At 48.9% G+C, this 20,854-nt stretch overlaps 1 protein-coding gene across 2 annotated transcripts in view; it reads right to left on the bottom strand.

Moving 5' to 3' along the window:
* mgat5 (alpha-1,6-mannosylglycoprotein 6-beta-N-acetylglucosaminyltransferase) overlaps positions 1-11,945 on the bottom strand; it is a 46,324-nt gene extending 34,379 nt beyond the window's left edge. The window contains exons 1-3 of one of the 2 annotated variants that reach the window (XM_068719496.1): positions 11,614-11,945; positions 8,838-9,002; positions 1,081-1,157 (exon numbers count right to left, since the gene is read on the bottom strand). In XM_068719496.1, the coding sequence (XP_068575597.1) occupies positions 1,081-1,157; positions 8,838-9,002; positions 11,614-11,854 (483 nt within the window). In that variant the 5' untranslated portion in view covers positions 11,855-11,945. The other variant, XM_068719495.1, reaches the window with a different exon arrangement.
* Positions 11,946-20,854: the final 8,909 nt, after the last annotated feature.

Genomic DNA, 20,854 nt, shown 5'->3' with positions numbered 1-20,854 from the left:
AATACATGTGCAAGTCATCGAGTGGAACTGCTCCGCGGCCAACAGGAAGAGAGGGAGCTTGTTGTTCTGGGGTGGGGAGCTCTCATGTGTGAACGTGTGGGAAAGAAATTGAGGTGAAAACAGGATTCTGGACGAATGAGTCTCCCAGAATACATAACAGCAAGAAGCTAAAGAAAAGAGGGAGACTTTGGACTTCTGATTTGATCCCCAGCAGGCAGATTTTTTGCGGCGCCGTCATGATGGGAAAACGTGTGAAGTGAAGGGGCTTTCCGAGCCGTGGACCGACACCTTTCCTGCATGGTTCATAGGCTCGGAGTGCATCACGCGTGCAGACTTACAGCAACCTAAGGGAGCGGAAGTGTAAACTCGAGTCTGCAGAGCCGTTCGCGGAGGGGAGACCTGGCAGATGGGCCGGGAATCAGACTCGCTTGGAATGGCGAAGGCATGAAGATTGCACGGTATTTGCTTAAACGGCAACCTAAGAGCTCTCTAAAAGGAGAAAATGGATTTGTCAGATGTTATTAACTGTGCTGAGCGTAAAACTGCAGCGGAATAACAGTTAAATGAACAAAAAAAAAAAAAAAAAAAAAAAACAAGCTTGTGAACAGTATGTGTGTGTGTGTGTGTGTGTGTGTGTGTGTGTGTGTGTGTGTGTGTGTAGAGCAGGCTTTGGCATCGCCCGGTCGGAAATACTGACAGTATCGGTGGAGGATTGGGACCGGCTGAGCAGATGGTGTGTATGATAGGGCCCTATCAGCTCCGGGGAGACCAGCACACACACACACACACACACACACACACACACACACATAGAAAAAAAGACATCGGATTGAAATTGTCCATCCATCTGTGGGTGTTATTGGTGTGGATGCATGCACCTGTGCTGGTGAAATGAAATCATTGTTTATACTAGAGGTGTTTTTGCTTCGCTCCCCCAAGAGGAGCTTTTGTGATGCTCTTCTTCTCGCTATATACTTCTTCTTTTGACTTATTTCCAAAATGACCTGTTCACAGATATAAAAACAGACACAGTGAGTGAGGTGGAGAGGCTGCCTGTGTGTGTGTGTGTGTGAGATTCACCTTGACTTTGTCCTCGCAGTGAGGGAAACCCTCCAAAGGCGGCAGCTCGCACTTCTCCTGGGCTCCGTTTAGAAGGTCTGAAAGGAAGAGGGGGAGGAAGAGAGAAAATCAATAAGGTCAGCTCCAAAATTCCACCTGCTCTCTCCTGCATCATCACAGCTCACTGGCTGTCTTTAGAATACAAAAGCGCCTCCAGTAGCTTGTGGCGAAAAAACCGGCCCCTGGACCACAGATATTGGGTCATTTAGCCGGTCGATGGCGTCAAATTCCCGTCCAGCCCGAAAAGGTGTTTTAAAGCTCTGAGTGGTGGGAAACCTCCTCACGTTTTTCCTCTTGTAACTAACAAAAGAGACAATGCAAACACAGGATGGGAGAAGAAACCCAATAAGCGGCCCGAGTGACAACCAACATGGCTCTGTGGTGAGGCTAACGAGGACGGATATCAGTACCGAAAAGAAAGAAAAAGAACTCTGCTTAAAGATTCCCTTTCCTTCTTCATCTCTTAAGACTTGTAGGTGACATTCACGATCCCCAGAGGATGAATCACATGACTTCGGTGGCCCCTGACCTTTCGCATAGCGCCGTCATCTGGTCAAAATCTTACCTTCAACTGTGGTTCACGACCAAATACCTGCGAAACTAATCATTCAATCAGCCGCGGCTTTGCTCCGTGGTTGTAATTGGCGAATGGCAGCATGCTAACGCGCCGTCGTCAGCCTGTGGTCTGACCTCAGCGCTGCAGACATGTTGCATCTCTGATTGACGGCCGGAGACCGCCCATTACTCTGCGGTCGGGTACGACTGTCAGCCAGCGGGATCACCTTATGGCCTGGCAATGTGAACTCAGCAGGAGCAGAAACCACAAAGAGCTCAGAGCCCCACCATGACGCAAACACGAGCGGCTTTTAAGAAGTGATTCTTCCCAGACCCGATTGCTTTCTGCAATAAACTAAAATAACGCGAGTGCAGTGGGGGAGGGGTTTACTCTGATGTCTTTCCTGCATTGCCTTTAATGTCCCAGGAAGACAACATCACGGCTTCCCTTCCTATATAATCACCTTTTTTGATATCCCCATTCAGAGACGTTAACGTCATCGCCGCTGACCTTTGCCAGCCAGGAAAATAAATAATGCATGACTGCAGGCTGTGCGGCGAATAGATAAAAGCTCAGCAGCAAACACCAGACCGATGTAATGAGCTTGTGGGTGGCGTTGCAGGAGGGTGTGTGTGTGAAGCTAATCAGCACTGGGTCAAGCTTCTGTCTGGGGGGGGGGGGGGCAGAGGCTCCTGCATCATGTTTATCATTGATTCAGTTCATTTACACCAACAGAGCTGCTGCAGTAAACAGATAATTCAAAAAAAACCTCTCCTTTTTTTTTTTCCTTCCTCCTCTCTCCATCGCCTAGACTACATGCGAGAAACATACTTCACCGACGCTCTCTGGGAGAGGACGACGAGATAAAAAGAGAGGTGACGCCGTGCCGCAGAGCGCTACGACAAAAAACAACAAAAAAACATCAGTGGGTCAGCCACAGACACAAGTTCACGGCCGCTGCGTTTTGCAACCTGCCAAAGACGGTCCGTTACAAAATGAATTGCCACTCTGTAACGACTTGACATTTAAGACTACGGCTGTGTGTGTGTGTGTGTGTGTGTGTGTGTGTGTGTGTGTGTGTGTGTGTGTGTGTGTGTGTGTGTGTTTCCGCTGTTCGAAACACTTTACTTCCTGTCGGTAAAGAATAGGGCGGCGCAGACTGAGAGCTGTTAACAGGATCAATTTACACGATACCTGATAGCTTCAGCTTTTAACTGTCGGATGTGGCGACATGGCATCGTCTACATAATGCAGGCACACTATATAATAGCACAGGAGAGGCCAAAACCACCTCGAGGTGCAGCGATGTAAACGGAGGGTGTACGGCATTAATACAAGTGATTTTAAACATAGAATCCTCTCCGAACAACACGGATATTACACACTCAAGGTTATTCCCCCCTCTCCCTCCCCGTGTGTGTGTGTGTGTGTCCAAGTCCATGAGGTAATGTGAAATTTGACAACTCCAAAATTGGATTGAGAACATCTGGTTTGTGTTATTCTTTCTCTTGTGTTATTCTCTCTCTCGCTCTCATTGATTTCATTCTCAGGCACACAAAAAAACAAAAACCACGAAACCTTCCCAGACGCCAAAGAAGTGTTCGAGTGACTAAGACTGCACAAGAGAGGCGTCATGACCTGTTTCATGACAATTACGTGAGGGTTGTTGGCGAAGGCACCGTCGCCATGGTGATCCTGCGAAGCAGAAAGCCTGAAAAATAAAATTATGGGGGGGGGGGGGGGTGAAAAGTGCAGCTTTCATCATCTCCATGTCCTCTGATCCACTCGCTCAGAGACACTAATTTTAGATGCACTTTGCAAGACGAAGCAGAGGTGTCAGTGTGTGTGTGTGTGTGTGTGTGTGTGTGTGTGTTTAGTGTGTGTGTGTTTAGTGTGTGTGTGTGTTTAGTGTGTGTGTGAATCTCTGCAGCGCCTCATCAATTAGACAGTAGGTAGGCTGGATGACGGACGCCGCAATGATTTCTAAAGCCTCGCAGTGAGACAACCCTGAAGCAGGTTCAACCTGATTCCAAGGACAGCTGGTAGTTCTCACTTTGTCATTCAGATGCAGAGTGATTTTTTTCCCCCATGCTCTTAAAAAAAATACATTCTGAATGACTTCCTTGCCGCGTTTATCACTTCACACGAGTAGAGTAGAGGGGAGGAAGGTGAAAACAGCTCAGGAAGAGGAGAGGAAATAGTATGTCATCACATCTGAGGGGGAGATAAAAAAAAATGCAACAATCGACACACAATACATGGCACCGTTCCAGCCAAACTGTTTCTCTCTTACTGTGAAGGCTCGCAGTGTGACAGGGAGCTGGTTAAAACACACGTCTCGCACTGTCAAAAAATCCAAACGTCCCCCACGTAACCCCCCCACACCCCAGCCTACTTTTGAGTTTCCTCTTTCTCAGCCGCAAAAAAAAAGAAAAAGAGCAAAGCGTCCGAGCTGTAATCAATCCCTCTTTTGTGCTCGGGCGATCTGATCGGCCCACTGTTCTCTCTGAAAGCAGTTAAGAGAGGACATGAGGACACAAGGACACGAGGACACGAGGGCGCCAGAGAACCCTTGATCCGCTTCCCCGTCATTGCAGAGCTATGACTAATGTTCCACTGCGGATCGGGTTGGAAACCTGCGGGTTTGGGCTGTGGGGGACGCACCGGGCCATGTTGTTGTCGACACAAGGGGGGGGGGGGGGGGGGGGGGGGGCATCAGAACCAGAACCGGAAACTGAAACTAAGAACTGTCAACTGTCGCCTCGAAACCAAAAAACACGTGAGGCGTTTCATAGAAGATGTTTCGCTTCCTATGAAAGGCTCGAAATTGCCGGATGATTTGCATTTTTCCTGTAAACAGTGGCGTTTGCAAATGCTCGGCGTGCTTTTAGCTTGAGCTCGCGGGCGCCGCAGTGGCGTGCAGTCATCTAGAGAGGCAGCTCAAGAGCCACGGAGTTGCATAATGCAGGAGCCCCGAAAAGAAAAGATCTCACTATCAGTCTATAGCTCCGCGTAACGTGTGAATGCGTTCGTTTTTGCATTCCACTCTCGGTTCAAGTGTGCCCGCATCTGCCTGCTCCATCCTCGCATGTGGATCCTCTCGCCTGAAGAGAAATCAGCCGAACGAATAGAAGATGCAAGTGAGAGAGTGTGCGTGTGGATTGAAAAAGAAAAGAAGAAACGGGCGCAGGGGGGGTGTTGCCTTAGGAAACGGCTGATAATTGGTAGAAGGAGGCAATGCGGATGATGTTCCTACAGGGCTGAGGCTTAAACCGGCGCAACAAGAACACTGGCACACAGAGGAGAGAGGAGGCAACGGAGGAGAGAGGATGCGGAGGGAGGATGGAGTGCAGCAGAGCAGTATGCAGAGAGCGAGCAGAGGGAGAGTAAAGACAGAGAGCCCGGGGGAAAGAACGGAATACATTTAATTTGCAAACACTGTGGATTCCTGTGCTGTGTAGCTGTAACATAAAACGCCTGAAACACCCCCCCCCCCTCAAATTATACCTCTCAAATTTCAGTCTGCATTAAACTGAGTGGGAAAAGGAAAAGAAAAAGGCAGAGTCTGTGAGAAAGCGGGGCGCACGTGTCCCAGCCAATGGTGCACTAGACCCAGATGTTCCTCCCATCCCACCCATGCCTGGAGTGCGAGTGTGTTTTTTTCTGGATTGGACTTCAGATTCGAGCTGATTTACAGATGAGCGAGAAGCTTTTCTTCAGAATCCTTGCTCTGCTGCAGCTGGCTCTCGCTCTCCGTTTCAGCGACGAAAAGCACTGCAGCGTCAACGCTGATGTTCCAGTGAGCCCAATGATCGACGAAACGGGCACCTTCTCAAATCACTCTACAGACCACAACTGCTGGACCTCAATCAATGAAGCTACTGAATATTTAATAATAAGGAAAGAAATTACTTTCCAAAAACGAATAAAGGGCATGGATGGTGTGTTTATTTTTAAAAAGGTCCTACACTTTAGATGGGTGCCTTAAAAGGTGAGCTAAGGGTGCTGTGAGCCGCGTCGACGGCTCCTCGGGAAGAAAAAAAAAAAAGCTGTCTGCGGCTTTCTTGCGGTTTGCATCAGTGACTACCTGCTAGTTCTTAGTGGCGGAGTCCGCCGTTCTCTTCAGGCATTTACAGGAAAGGTTGCATGCGTGTCTGTAAGTGCAATTATCATCTAATAGAGAACAGCCTCACCGTTTACTCTCTTTATACTCTATCAAGTCACCTCCAAGGCAAACGTAGCATCTCCAAGTGCTGCTGCTTTAAATCAGCAGCACTTAATTGGTGAAACACAAAGTGGCTTTTATTGTGAAGGAGCCACAGGAAAGGCGTTGTATTCGTCCCTGATAATATGCAAGAAAAATAAAAATGGATACAAACAATCTCTACTTCACTTTTTCCCTTCAGCGACTTTGTCTATTCAGGCGTACACTTGCAGTACAGAAGCATCAAAAAGGCGAAAAATACAATTGAGTATAAATCAGCACCGCTAAACGAATTGTTTCTGCCGCAGGGCGATGAGCGTTGGTATTCACGTGGGTGTTTGAAAGCGCGTGGGATCCGACAGCATCTCTCAGCATCTTATTTTCACAGTGGGTTGTGTGTGTGCTTTATTAGTATCGATCCGCGCGCTGAGGAAGTAAACGGGCCTTCAGGAGTGCAACGGAGACCACAGCTCTAAATCTAACCCTCGAGACAACTGCATGCGACTGCTGATGAGTTCTGCTGGTGAGTTCTATTGCTCGGGTTCTTGCAGGAAAAGAATCCTTGAATGTTTGGCCTGAAAATGAAGTGCAGGGAGCGGCGGAGTCGCGAGGTAACCGGGACGCGAGCAATCCCCCGGCAGAAGCCCCGTCCTTGTCCCCATCCTTTTGTTGACATTGAGACCTCGGGTCTCATCTTTCACTGCGAGCGGATCGATAGCTGAGAGAGACAAAGCGGCGAGGACGCCCTGAGCTGTGAAAGCACAGGTCTCTGTTCACGGAAGGAGCCAAGCGACGCTACAAATCTGCCAAATGTCAGCGGCGGCGAGGCTGATAACTTTAAACACAAGGAGGTGGAGGAATGGATCGGAGGCTGCAAATCACCACCTGACCGTTCGTTACAGCCACTCTACGCCTGAGTGTGTGTGTGTGTGTGTGTGTGTGTGTGTGTGTGTGAGGAGATTACATTTCCACGCCGCGGGCTGGCCAACACGGATAAAACACCGCTGGGAGAGGTTTGATTAGCCCCCCCCCCATCGGCGAGACACGCCGTCGATGGTTGTTTGTTGGAACGAGTCTCATCTGCCTCGCGCTGAGCGGCAGTCGAGGCCAAGTCAACTTGTTTTGATCCCGTGGGGGGGGGGGGGGGGGGGGGGGGGGGGGCTTCTGTGCCTGTTGTCCTTGGCTGAACGCGGCAGCGCCACAAGGCTGGAGCTATTCCTGAGCGGAGCGTGCATTGCAGCACATAAAACAACAACCTCTTTGCAGTTGTTACAGCACACAAACACACAAAAGAGCGCAACTGTAAAACAATGGGAGCAGGAGGGGGGGGGGGGGGGTGTCACATTTTTGTGAGATGACCAATAGTGAGAAAGAAGCCGTGTTCCGCAGCGTGTACACAGCTGTGAGATCACATGAGAGCTGGACTTACAGCAGCTGCACACGTCAACATGAGGCTGGAGCTTTGTGGTGGAATTCCTTTCAAAGGGACTCGGTTGGAATACAAGTCAAAGAGGTTCCCCCCCAATGGCGACCATTTTAGTGTGTGGAAATGTGCAATAATTCAAATTTTCTGGGAGTTTAGTGACAAAGATCAGACGGCGTGGAAGCCTGATTAAAAGTGTGAACACTGAAGAGACCCGGCTGAGTTCTCCATCAAGAAAGTGTAGTGGAGGTGGCAGCGGCGCAGTGCCGGAGCCGCTGCTCAGCTCCATCTTGATAGAGGCCTCTCTGAAAGCCAGGCGTGTTCCCCTCGCTGTCCCGATTCTTATCTCGGTAATTGCCTTCCAGTCGGGGAGGAGCGCTGGAGGAGGCGGCGGCGGCGGCGCTGCCACCCACCCCAAGACAGGAGACGCGGCACGAGTGTCGCCGCTTCGTCAGCTCGACCCGCGTTCGGGATCCAAATGTCATCTCTCGAGGATACCGCTGGAAGCGTTGAGCGGTTTCACCGCCGCGGGTCCGGGTACCGTCGCTCCACGACGTGGGAGCTCTCGCCAGCGCTGCCCCCGACAATGGTGGACGAGATTAGTGCCTCGTCTCTAGAGTCCACAAAGACCGGATCGAGACCAGACAGAGATACAACTAGTGTACACACAGCCTGAGGAGGCGCTGTGTGCAGTTGTACAGGAGGCTAGGCCTCTATTTTACAGTATTACTTACTTTCATTGTGGATTAATGTTTGAAAGGCAGCAGTGCAGCAGCTGTCATTAGGGATCAGATCCATTCAAATGTGACTTTGTACAACCAAATCAGCCTAATCTAATGCTGCGTACCGCCTCAGAGCACAGATCCCACATTCCTACGGTTTACTGCTGCGCAAACAACCGAGAGCAGGTCCCCGGGTCCCAGAAAAACCAACACTTCGCTCCCTCAACTGGGCTGAATTCATCATCTGAAAGCTGGCAGGAAAATCAATGAAAACTAATAAAAGGGTCATGCAGCGTGAACGGGAGGCCTTATTTGAATTGTGTCCAAGGATGCGGTCTGGTCCCATAAAGTGCCTGGTGTGCACTGTGCAATGCTGGCAGGGTTCAGCTGGTTGTGGGGGGGTGTTATTCGCGATGGGAATCTTTTAAATGAAACAGGGTTGGGGGGGGGGGGGTCACAGAAAACAGCCCCAATCAGCGTATCCTCATTTCTTTAATTAGCCTCGGCTATTATATTTATTGTGCACGTTCACACCCTGAACAACAGGGTTTCTCTGAAAAAAGAAACCGTATAAAAGTCGCCCACACATGAGTCACAGTTTATCCGAACAATCGCTTCTTGAAGGCAACTCACTGGGAGTCTGGAGAGAGAGAGTTTTCTCTCAGAGCTCCAATCCTTTGGGACGAGATTTCCGCCTTTACGGAAGACTTAAGATAAATCCCGTGCGTCTCCTTTTTTCGGCTTTCCATCCCTCGCCACCTCCCCGCAATGCACCTAAAAAAAAAAAAAAAAAAAAGATGACGCGATACATACCCGCCACGTTTACTTTTTCCGCGTTGGTGGCGCTGGGTGTGGCGGTGCCGGTGCCATTGGTCAGGTTTCCCCCCGTGCCGTTGTAGATGTTCTCCACCTTGGACTCCAGCTTGCCCAGCCTCAGCATGATGTTGTCCAGCAGCACGGCGAGGGTCTTCTTCAAATCTGCATGGAAGGATGGGAATCGGATATATATATATATATATATATATATATATATATATATATATATATATACATTTTTTAATGACCCCACAAAGAAATGGAATAGATCGAATCTGTCAGGTGCAAAAACAAACAAACAGTTAACATCAGGCAAGTAATGCTAGCGTTAGCCGCTACTGCTACTTCCAATTGGCCCCTGGCTTCTATTAATCTGATAATCTGATTAAATGAGCAATCAGGCTCCACGTCATGCCCAAGAAAGAGCAGCTCTTTCACTGTGACCACAGTGCATGTAACTTAAGCTCCAGTGTGGACCTTTCATCCCCCGACTACGTCAGCCCGAGGCTCATTTAAATGTAAAACTGGAGCCGTTTGATTTGGCTCTGTGCATTCCTGTGGGCATCTCCGTTTTTTTTTCCTTTCCCGTGAGCATTTATCTGCAGAGGACACGGATCATTTCAGAAGGGAAGCTGACCAGTAATAAGTGCATAAGGCATGCATTGAAAATGTTGCGGTCGATAACCGTAACCGGCAGCAATTGCAGTGACATCTGCAGAGAACCGTTAAGCTGTTTTGAGCTGCTTCACCGTCCAGCGGAACGGCAATGCATTTGGCTCGTACGTGTGTGCAGAAGCGATTGCGTCGAGCGTGCTTTTCATCAAGATGATGAGGATAATTGCAGCTTGTCCATCACATCCGAGCGCCACTTTTTTTTTTTTCTTCTCCTCGTCACGATACATTCGACACGCCAGTTTTCATCACGTCAGAGAGATTGGCGAGGGGTGGGGTGGGGTGGGGGGGGGGGGGGACCGGCAGGAGCGTTTTTGTCTGATTTGGATGAGCTGGGTGTAAAAACATCCGCGTAGGAAAATAAATTATGACAATAACTAAACGTGGCGCTTCATCGGCCGGCGCGTTGGAGAAGCTGTGAGTGACGCTTCCGACTCGTCCTCCTGTGCTGCCGGGTTCCCAAATGAGCAACGGCACACCGAGGGACACGTCTCTGCCCGTCTCTAATACGTCTTATTTCGGTGAACACACTTTGCTTTTCATAATAGTGTCACAGGAGATAGTAATCTGGACGCACGATGCCCTGGGATTTTTCATTAAGCCCGTGAGCATTAAAGAGAAGTGATTACACGGCAGCATAAGCCCGAAAGCATTCATCAGCGATTCCTATTGTTCCTCGTCATCCGCTTCAGCCCCGGCCTGTCGGAGAGGAGGAGGGGGGGGTCTCCATATCATACCGACGTAACGGCACACAATGACCCCCCCCCCACCCTCGTGAGGATGGAGAGGCTTAGACCAGCAATCTGAGCTTCCTCCCGAGTCCCGACTCTGGCCCCAAGGAGCAGGTCCGAGGCGGGGGGGTGGGGGTGGGGGGGGGGGGGGGGGTGTACCACAAAAGGTACCTGTGCGGCTCGTCACAGGTAGAGAGACGTGTGCAAACGTTGCACTGATGGGTCCACTCGTGCGGCTCTCTTAGACTAAAGACCTACAGGAAGACTTCTGCTTCCTCAAGAGAGAATCAATCTGCAACAACACAATTATACTGTAGTAAGTATTTTAAACTTAATGTTTAATATCAAAACAATAATTCTAAGACATTAAACAAGTTCAATAACCTCTTTTAGATGCAGGATTAGAAGAAGATCTAATCCTGGCTGTGTGTAAACAGGCAGACGGAGGGTGCCGCATGCTGCACGCACCATAAAGCCCCTGGAGGAAAACGCGTGACACCGGGCCGTATAAATAAAACTGACTTGACTTGACAAATGGGCTTTCGGGAGACACAACATTAAATTCGAACGCGTTCGGCTTTTTTTTTTTTTTTTTATGGACCGTTTACGGGGATCGAAGGAGGAAGCTCTGTTCCCACAGATCGCATCAGGGGCGACTCATCGACCACAGCGAGTGAGCACGGGACGCACCGAGGATCCTGCTGCCTCCCCATCTAACGGGAGGACGTGGAGCGGATGGGATGCTGGGACGGCGGTCTGCAGACTGCGGAAAAATCGATCCGCCATACGCGGGGGGAAACCGGAGCGGACACTTGTTTCCTGGTAACTCTGGGATCGTGTGACAGGAAAACTTCCGGACATCACATCTAACTAATTACATGACTGATGAGGATGTTGTAATCAGGCAGAGTTTCTCTTCTTGGAGAAAAAAAAATAGGTCTGGGGAGCTACTGCTGTACAACATATGTTTGATTTCCATCCTTCAGAGTGGGTGTGCATGTACAGTGCTTTTAAATACGATGAGTATTGCGCTGGTTTCTTTGAGACCTCATTCTAGTCTCCTGGAGCTTTACTGTATCCTGTTGTTTCTCGGGGCATTAGAGGACAATCAATTCCAATCTCAGGTTCCTAATGAAGCCTCCCATCGAGCCATACAGGTCTATTAACGGCATGAATAACTTATTGACGGGTCTCCTGGACCTGTGCTATTACAGCGTCTGCGGCTACATCGGCGTTAAATCTCCCCGGGCCGGTTTCCTTCAACGTAAGGCGATGCTGCGCCTGCTCGGGAGGAAGACAAGTGGAACCACCCGCCGCAATTTAAAGAAGATGTAAAGAGAGACGGGGGGGGGGGAAGCAAAGCGGCTCACCGTAAGCCGTCATGGTGCCCACATAGGGCCCGTCCATGACGCTCTGGTTCTCCTCGGCCAGCGCCTTGATGTAGCGCTTGCTCAGGTCCAGGATCTGCTGCCTCAGCACGGCGCTGTTCTCGTGGCTGGCCCGCTGCTGGATGGTGAAGTGCAGCAGCATCATGCCCCAGATGAACCCGAAGCTGACCAGGAAAAAGCCCAGCTTCTGGGAGGACAGCTTCCACAGGAAGGGCGTGGCCATGCTGACCAGGACGAGGGGGCCGCAGTGGCTCTGATTTGACCGAGGGGAGGGGGGAGGGTGCAGAGGTGAGGGAGAGGGGGAGGGGGGGGGGGGGGGGGGGGGGGGGACTCAGGAGGGCAGGCGGGGCATGGCTGCGTCAGTCGGTGTGGCGGCGGCGGCGGGCGGTTTTTGGGGGGCGGCTTGTTTGCCTCACCGGCGGGATTTCCATCTCTGGCCCATCCTCACCGCTCAGTAGCATCTCAGTGCACTCAGGCCGGTTGCATCCTGCTGACAGACAAACAGACAGGAAAGAGAAATGAGAGACGATGATGACAACGAGGGAGTTCCCTCTCCCAACCCAATCCCACATTAGGATAAAGTATTCAGCAAGTCATAATAAAGGGCTCAAGTCAACTTCATCATATGGGGCAGTGACGTATCGAAGAGATCGAGAGAACTTCTCCTCAAGCTTCTTTTATCAATAGTATACAGTATACAGGACCTGACATCCATACAAACTCTTCTCTTCCACAAGGAGAAATATAAATAGCATGTTGGCGTAGGTTATGTCTGACGTGAAAGCGATACAGACTTTAAGCAAGAAAAAAACAAAAAACAGAGGAGGTCTTCAAAAGCAATTTAAAGTTTAATGCGTCTCCTGAAAGAGAGGCAGCGCAGAGCGGCGGCGTCTCCCTCAGACAGCGAGATCTCCATGATGGATGGCGCTGTGAGGGATTACTGCAAGAGGGTCAAAGTATACACGTTTGGATAGCCTGCGATTTATCTCGCGCACAGGCAAAGCGAGAGCAAGGACCGAATTTTAAGTACATGCCTTTTCTGTTTTTCTGTTTCATTTATTTATTTTGTATTGCCGAATGCGCAACAGGCTAACCACTGAAGGACGCTGCTGCTGCTCTTGTGGTTGAGCGTGTACTGAAATGTAAAAAAGGTCAAGGTGTTATTCATTTATCACCAAAAAGGAAAAAATGTGGAGGAGGCAAAAGGTCAGGGACAAGGAGAATGAATCAGACCAAGTAAAAGTACAAACAATGATTTTAATTATTGATCCATCTGTCAATCATTTAGTCTATACAATCTCTAAAGAATTGTTTAAGTTCAAGGCAACGTTGACAGACGCTGACCTTCTCTGAACGTGGGCCTTTCTCAGACGGGCAAAAGACCCCTCGCGGTCTCGTGGATGCAGCGAGCATGAAACTGGAAAGTGTTAACTGAGAGTGAGACGTTTCTTTCGAAAACACAAACCGCAACATTTCCTGTTGCTGCAGCTCTTCACTCTGTTCTGCTGCCTTTTCCACCGTCTAAAAGCCCTTGAAGGCTGCTACTAACGGTGCATGTACTGTTTGTTTTACACATATTTGGAGCAACGGCAAAACCACATTCCATTTAGTTTGCCGTTAATGCCGTAAATACACACGTGTAACACTTTATTAAGGCGTACTAAGCTTGATCCAAAGGCATGAACAGACGATATTCCTAAAAACAAAGATCACTTCTCTCCTGTGTGCCGGCAGCTGCAGAGATCTGAGAGAATAAAGCCCACCCTGCAAATTCATGTAAACATTAAACTGCAACATGAGATTTCGCGCTCGCTGTCTTTACTGCTGATTGAACACAACGGCTCCAATGATAACACATTTGGCTAAAACCAATCAAACCGTTGCCCATAATGCAAAACGAGTCAGCCCCGCGGCGCTTCACGAAGCTGCTAAACAGTTCAACAAGTCTTTACTGACAACCTCTAGGCAATCCATGCACAACGAGAGGAACGCCTCTGGCTTTGGGCATCAAGCAACCAAAAAAAAAAATAATAATAATCTTTTCAGCACACAATCAAGCCAAGAAGGCGCTAGATGTTCCCTCATCTGCATTCCAGCGCTGTAGCAGTAAATGAGGCTAAGTGTGGGGAGGGGATTTCTGCAGCCTTGCTTTTATAAACCGCGTCTTTCAAAGCAGTTCTAACCGGGTCAGGACCGCAGCTGCTTCCGTGGATGCGAAACATAATAATACACTGAAACATGGATATTTTTCTTGAATCTGGTTTCCGGTGTCGAGAGTGACGCACGGCAATGACTGATTGTATCGGCACAGAGCTGCTGGCAGGGGAAGAAATAATCATCAGCACCTTCCCAAGAAAAACACAAAAGGCAGAGCCACACAAAAGGGGCTCTTTGCACCTTCCATCCATCCGCTTCATAAATAGGTCAGAGACAGCTGCGAGCAGCCTCCGACCGGGCCTGGACTCTCACGGAGGGCCATGACACAACCGCAACTGTTCGGCCGTTGAAGACAAAAGGCTCGTGTTCTGCCTCCCGTGCGGACAGAGATCTTTTTATTCTGACGAAGCAGGGACGTCCACAAGGAGAAAGAATGCAGTCTCTTTTTTTATTTTCTTTACATTTAACTCACTCTAATTCCCTTTGCGATGCGTGCAAAACAAGGGTTTCGGTGTGGAGGAAGAGGGGGGGGGGGATCTCTGAGGCGCGATGTGAATTCATGAGACGAGCCCCTTGGCAGCGGCGCTGTGCAATCTGCAGTGCTGATAACATCGGATGTTTCTCATTGCTCGGGAAAAAAAGCTCGGCAGTTGGGCCACATGGGTGTGTGTGTGTGTGGGGGGGGGGATTGTGTGTGTGTGTGGGGGGGGGTTAGGGTGTGTGTGTGGGCGGCGTGAGAAGCAAGAGCCAAAACCTCAATGCAAGTTACCGTTTCTGAATAATTGTCAGTCAGAGGCGGCTTTCTCTGTGCCAGCGCATCTTATTCAACACTCATCACTTTGGGAAACTCTCCAATCACAGGGGCGATGCGGCTATTCACCAACCCCCCCCCCCCCCCCCCAGCAGCAGAGCATACATCACCTCTCACTTACCTTCTGGTTTCTAATTCAGGATCTTAATATGTCTGGCAGCGAGCCCTCTGGCTCTCGGCAGCAAACGCCGAGTGAAAACGGCGTTCACGGCCAGCTCCGGTCACGGAACATACAACCTTTCGTAACTTGAGATGATAACGTAACGACCTGCTGAGTGCTTGTTTTTTCATGTCATTGTTGGAAGAAGAGGCGACGCACGAAGCCCTGTGGGTTCAAGAGGCACCGCGTACAGAAACAATTGAATCATTCAGGGGCCTGGGAGGAATCGGCATCCTCCCATATCTCCCCGTCCGGGACAACGGAGCTGAAATTACAGCTCTAAAAATTGCATTTGTTCTTTTTTCGGTTTCAAGTATCGACCACACTGTAGTGCTGCTACGCCCAGCCAGACATGAAAAGAGGAGGGTCTGTTCTGCTCCCAAGCGAGGAAATAACGTAATAAGGAAGCATATTTTTACAGATGGATGTGATAACGGCACTTAGTGCGGAGGGGTCACACAGCTTAAAAAAAAGGCAGGAAGGCTTTGTGTGTTTGCACTGATGGCTTTTATTTAAGCCTTTAATGAACGAACACCTGTTCAGATTAACAAATACCTGTTTAACCAGATGAACAAACACCTGCGGGATTGGCCGTAGTAAAAGCAGACGTGAATATTTGCAATAAATGCTCTATGTTGCAATCATGGGCACTTGGGTTTATTTGACCCGAGTGCACAGATGTAGTAACTGGTTTCAAATAAAGTCGCAGGGATTTAGAGTAAAAGATGATATCTCATCGTTGTCAAAATAATCATCTTAGGCTTTTAATATCCATCCAGCGGAGGTCCTATAATCACGCAGCCTTTGCCCTTGTTCCGTCGGTCATATGCTGAATAGTTAAGACCGGGGCCAGATGGCCCGAGCGAGGTAAAGAGTCCATTTTCCTTTGCATCTGCGATAGGAAAGCTGAAAATAACTCCCTTAAAAGTGCAGTTTAGGGGGTAATTTTAGAAAGGTGAGGCGGGCGGAGGGACGTCCGGATTAATTCCGATGCATTACTCCGGTTCTAAAATAGAGAGAGAGCGTTCTACCGGACTGAAATAACGTACACTAAGAGCCCGTTGCATAACTACAGAAATACGCTCTAGATGTAGCTTCAGACATCAATTATGGATCGGCTTGGGAAAAAGAACCCGTTATAGAGTACAAATGGGCTTTGGTGGAGGCTTTATATTGTAGATCAAGCTCTGGTGTGACTCTGCATCTTAATGGGGCTTCTTCACACAAGCCCCGCCTCTTACTTATTCATTAGGTGCCCCCCAGAGGAATGTGGTGGTGGTGGTGGGGGGGGGGGGGAGGGGGGGGGGGGTGCGAGTCCAGCTAGTAGCCGGATATGTTATTGTTGAATTTATTTCTCTCGGTCTGGAACCAAACGAGCCCAAATACAGTCAGCCTGACGCTCCACAGAGAGACGCCCAGCTCCACCCTGAAGGCCTAAATCCGATCAGCTGGGACCCCCCCCCCCCCCCCCCCCCCCAAAATCAGTGAACTCTTGACTGTCCTCACACAGAAGGAATCGCCTCAGCACTTTTTGGAGCCAGGAGAGAAACAAAACATGCTGAATTTTCACATCACCCGAATGGAAAATGGAGCCAAAATCTTCTTTTCAATGTTGGATTTTGTTTTTGTGTTCATTTTGTATTATTTATATATTTATATTATTAAATTGTACTGTACGTGTACATGCAGTCCTTAGAGATCCACAGTGTGGAGCCAATTTTGATTTCCTTAGCGACAAAAACAACAACAACAGAAAAGGTTAAAGCCAGAACACAGAGGAAGCGACAGACGGGCCGTTTCTTGCCGGTCTTGAGGCTCCGCACATTCACAAGACGGGAAGCTGGTGAATCCTCAGGAACCACAACTCCGACGCTCTACATCAGATCTCTGACCCGGAGTTTTCCCCCCGGATGTCTGCCGGCGCTAACAAACACATGCGAGCGACACTCCGGCTCTTTGCATACCTTTCTCCTTTGTGACAGACATGCTTACTGAAAACACACTTTACAAAGCCATCTGCCAAAGAAAACAAAAAAACAGCCAAGGCGTCACTTTCCTCAGAGTGCCGCGGACAAGTTTAACCCTCATGCATGAGGGAGAGGACGAGGCGTCCGCGAACATGACCTGCATGCAGAGAAAACAGGCCCGCCGACAAGTGTGGGTAGGAATTGCAGATGAATGCTGAGGGCGGCACTTCCTTCTCCCTGTCACCACCGCATACAAGCCCTGTTGTTATGCTAACGCCAGCCGGCCTCGTTACATTACGCAACAGCACAACGCTTGAGTGATTTTTGGAAAAAGACACACACACACACACACACACACACACACACACACACAATAATCATATCTTAATATGCTCTAAAATGAGAGTTTACATAAAAGCAGCATACTCTGCAAAACATGCACCCTCCGCTCCTGTGAGGTTCTTCACTGACTGCATTAAAATCTAAAACCCTAACCCTCTGCAGTGCACTTCATGCCTAGAACACTTTCCCTGACATAAAGCTAATCCTAATGCCGGTCTTCGCTCTTAATGCAATCCAAATCCTCTGAAAAGCCTTCAAAGTAGTCCGGCGCTGCAACACGTCCTCGCTTTCTGTCCTCGTTGGGTAATTTCAAATTCACAACATCGTGTAGGAAACCGCCGTCCTAACAACCTATTCACCTTATTGTAACGATAAAGACTGGTATTACAAGATTCCTGTGGTCAACTGACGTTGCTGACCTGCCTACTGTGACTCCAGTATTTCAGGTTTGAGGAGCGACGGGAAGAGGCAGATCACTGGCCGACAGTTAGTCATAACATTTTAATAGTTAAACATTCCACACATGATGGAAATCTTTTCAACAGCCTCTGAGACAAAAACAAAAGCAGGCGTGAAATTGAGAATGCGATTAACGGTCGAGGTTACAGTGACGGCCTTGAAAATCCATAATCTTCCTTTTATTACCTCTTCAGGTTGTTTTTTTTGCCCGCGATGTGAAAACAGCTTTTCGAGAGGATTTAGTGCAGGCTTTGTGACTCGCCCCGACCAATGACGGCTGCAAACAGTAGGCCGACTGTAAGGAAGCGGGATGTGCGCTACGTGACGGGAGAAAGAGCGTCTCTCCGGAGCGGAGGGCCACGGTGGAGAGGGGGCCGCACGAAAAGATCTGATTCCACACCTCGCTCTGACCTCACCATGAGCAGACAGGTGCATGTGTGTGTGTGTGTGTGTGTGTGTGTGTGTGTGTGTGTGTGTGTGTGTGTGTGTGTGTGTGTGTGTGCTGAGAGAACAGGAGCCCCTTCAAAATCGCCTGAAGTGTTCCACTTCCATCACCGCAGCCTTCCCGATCCCTCCATCTTCAATCCCTCCTTCCTCATCCCTCCACTGCCTCTGCTCGCTCTCCACCCGAGCCCCCCGGCACACACACACACACACACCCTCCAACCACTCCTTGCCACTGAAGCAAAGCTCCTTTTCCTCTGGATTTATAATCCTGAGGGCTCCAGTACGGGGGGGGGGGGGTCTGAAAGAGGTCTTCATAAAGCCAGGGGGCAGCTCACCTCGGGATGGCCACGACACAGCATCGGCTCGATGCTGATCGGAACCAGGGAGGAGGGACGTCGGTTGTTTGCCGGGTCACGCTGAATAAGATGACATAATACTTTACCGTCTTCCTGTTGAAAGCACTCACGCATGATAATGACACAAGATGCATCTTGCGTGATCAAATCAGCATGTCGTAACCTGATTACGGGGCTGAAAATGACGGGACTGCACTGGTGAGCTAAGTGCCTCAATGAGCCCGAGTGACCTCATGCACAGCAGCCTCTCATTCCTCCCTTACATCCTGGTCACTGGGCTCATTTCACTTTTTGGGTTTCACTGGGCTTGCTGGTCGACCATGTTTAAATGTGCATGTTAGTATGAGGGGTTGTGATGCTGACTAAAAATAATACACGGCCTGCCTTTTTGTTTTCCAATCAAGTTTTTCCGAGAAGTCACCGTGGGCCTGAAGGGCATAAATTAACATGATTATCTTCTGCAGAACTGTGAGTCTCTGTCATCGTTCTCTGGAAGCTGAGAGAGAGATAGAGGTAGATAGAGAGAGAGAGAGAGAGAGAGAGAGAGAGAGAGAGAGAGAGAGAGAGAGAGAGAGAGAGAGAGAGAGAAGGAAGGAAAAAACAAGCAGATATATCCTCCCTAGCTTCCGTGTAACCGTTTAAAACGCCTGGTAAATGTTTTAACGGTTCAGCGGTCCAAACGTTACCTGCCTTTGTGAGGACTGTACACAGTAGAGCGATAATACGCGGTAATAAGCGCCAACAGCGAAGTGCACCTCTGGTTTATAACGGTGTGATATCGTATGTGATGGAAACGGGCACGTCATTCTTTGAACAACCTGTTCCCTACACAATGATGCTATTAACGCTCTGATTCCCCAAGAAGAAGAAGAAGAAGAAGAAGAAGAAGAAGAAGAAGAAAGCACAGCTAGCGTTGACGTTAGCTGTGCAGCTCTATTACCGACCACGTTCGCTTTATTGAGGCTAGCCGACTCGCGAGCAAGCTACCGCCGTTTCTTGCTACATTAGCTTTGTTTTTGTTGTTGTTGTTTTTTTAAGGCTAGCTGGTCGACCACCGACGCAATGACAAGTCGCCCCACTCCCCGAGAGCACACACACACACACACACACACACACACAGCCGAGCACTGCGCCTCTCCCACCAGCGTTATTTCCTCAACAATAGAGGCAGAAAAACGAGCTCCTGGTGGGGGGACTGTAACACGGAGAGAACGGGGGCTTACCTTTTCTAATGGTTTCTGTCTTTGGCCCACGGTGGTGATACGGGGCGATCACAAGACTTTGTTGCGGAGACGTCGTTGCGTTGAGCAGACTGTGAACGACTTGGACCACAGCACACCGTGCGCACGAGCCTCTCTCCGTGTGCGTTCGCTCTGCCCACTTGCAGGAAAGCGAGGGACACTTTAGGGACCGTCCGCGTGTTAGCGCCCCACAGAAAAAACGTAGAGGCTTCATGTTGAGCATGGGTGGAGGACAGTTAAGTATATATTTACCGTATAAACACAGTACACATTTGAGGTAACTGTATTAGAGTATTTACTTTATCAATCACGATATGCAAATACGCATATCTACCCCACCCACTATATTTGACACGTTTAATATACGAATTAAGACTGCTGACATCAAAATGATGAGCTTGCATAGTGTTGATGGTAAAAAAAATCTCCATGTTGACCAGCTACACTGTAAAATGCTACTTAAATTACATCATTGCATCGCCGTTAAAGGTGCTATGAACGAAATTGGGAGCATTTCTATTGCCTCCCAACTACAGTAGTCCCGCTACATCAGGGACGTGTGGTCAGTGTCATCATGAAAAGTAAAAAAACAAATAATACTAAAATAAAATAAATATTACTATTTCTCTACTGATCTGTGCTATAAATGTAATTTCTGTATGATTCCAATCATTTCAAGTATTTTTATAATCAAAATCGCTGAATTAGCGCATGTCCTGTTCAAACAGAGAGGAGACAGGTGAGGCAGTGATTGTGAATCCCTCACTAACTGGGTTGAGCGGATGTCTTTTGCTGTCTCATTGTTTTCTCACCACTGTAATATCTGTAAACGCTTTTATTATATGTCCTTTCTTTACATATAATAGGTACTGTATTTCACTTCTGTGTAGAACATATTTAGTGTTGCTGATCTGACGTTAAACCGCAGTGAAAAAGCAGAGAGAGGCAAGCAGTACCTCTGCCCCGACGAAGGGGGCGTGCGAGAGCCCACGGGTCGGGTTCATGCTGGTTCTGTCGTTGCTCTTCTTCTACACTTCTCTTCTTCTTCTTTTTCTTCTTATATTTTGCTTTGACCGCGAAAATGTAAGATTCAATATCTAAGCTTAAAACTGTCTCAAAAAACAGGGAAATATGACCAAATCAACAGCAATTCAACGTCGGACAGGTAAAGTAACCTTTTTTGTGTTTGTTGTTCTCTTTATACATCCGGGGTTGTTTCGCGGGATCTCACGATTTTAGTGGGTGGCGCCCGCGAGCGCTCTGCTTCTGAAACGCTCCCGGTG

This window comes from Cebidichthys violaceus, unplaced genomic scaffold (assembly GCF_023349555.1).
Source record: "Cebidichthys violaceus isolate CVI_PGR_0920_01 unplaced genomic scaffold, fCebVio1.0.p SCAF_24, whole genome shotgun sequence".
Lineage (NCBI taxonomy): Eukaryota > Metazoa > Chordata > Actinopteri > Perciformes > Stichaeidae > Cebidichthys > Cebidichthys violaceus.
This window is presented reverse-complemented; position numbering and strand designations above follow the sequence as displayed.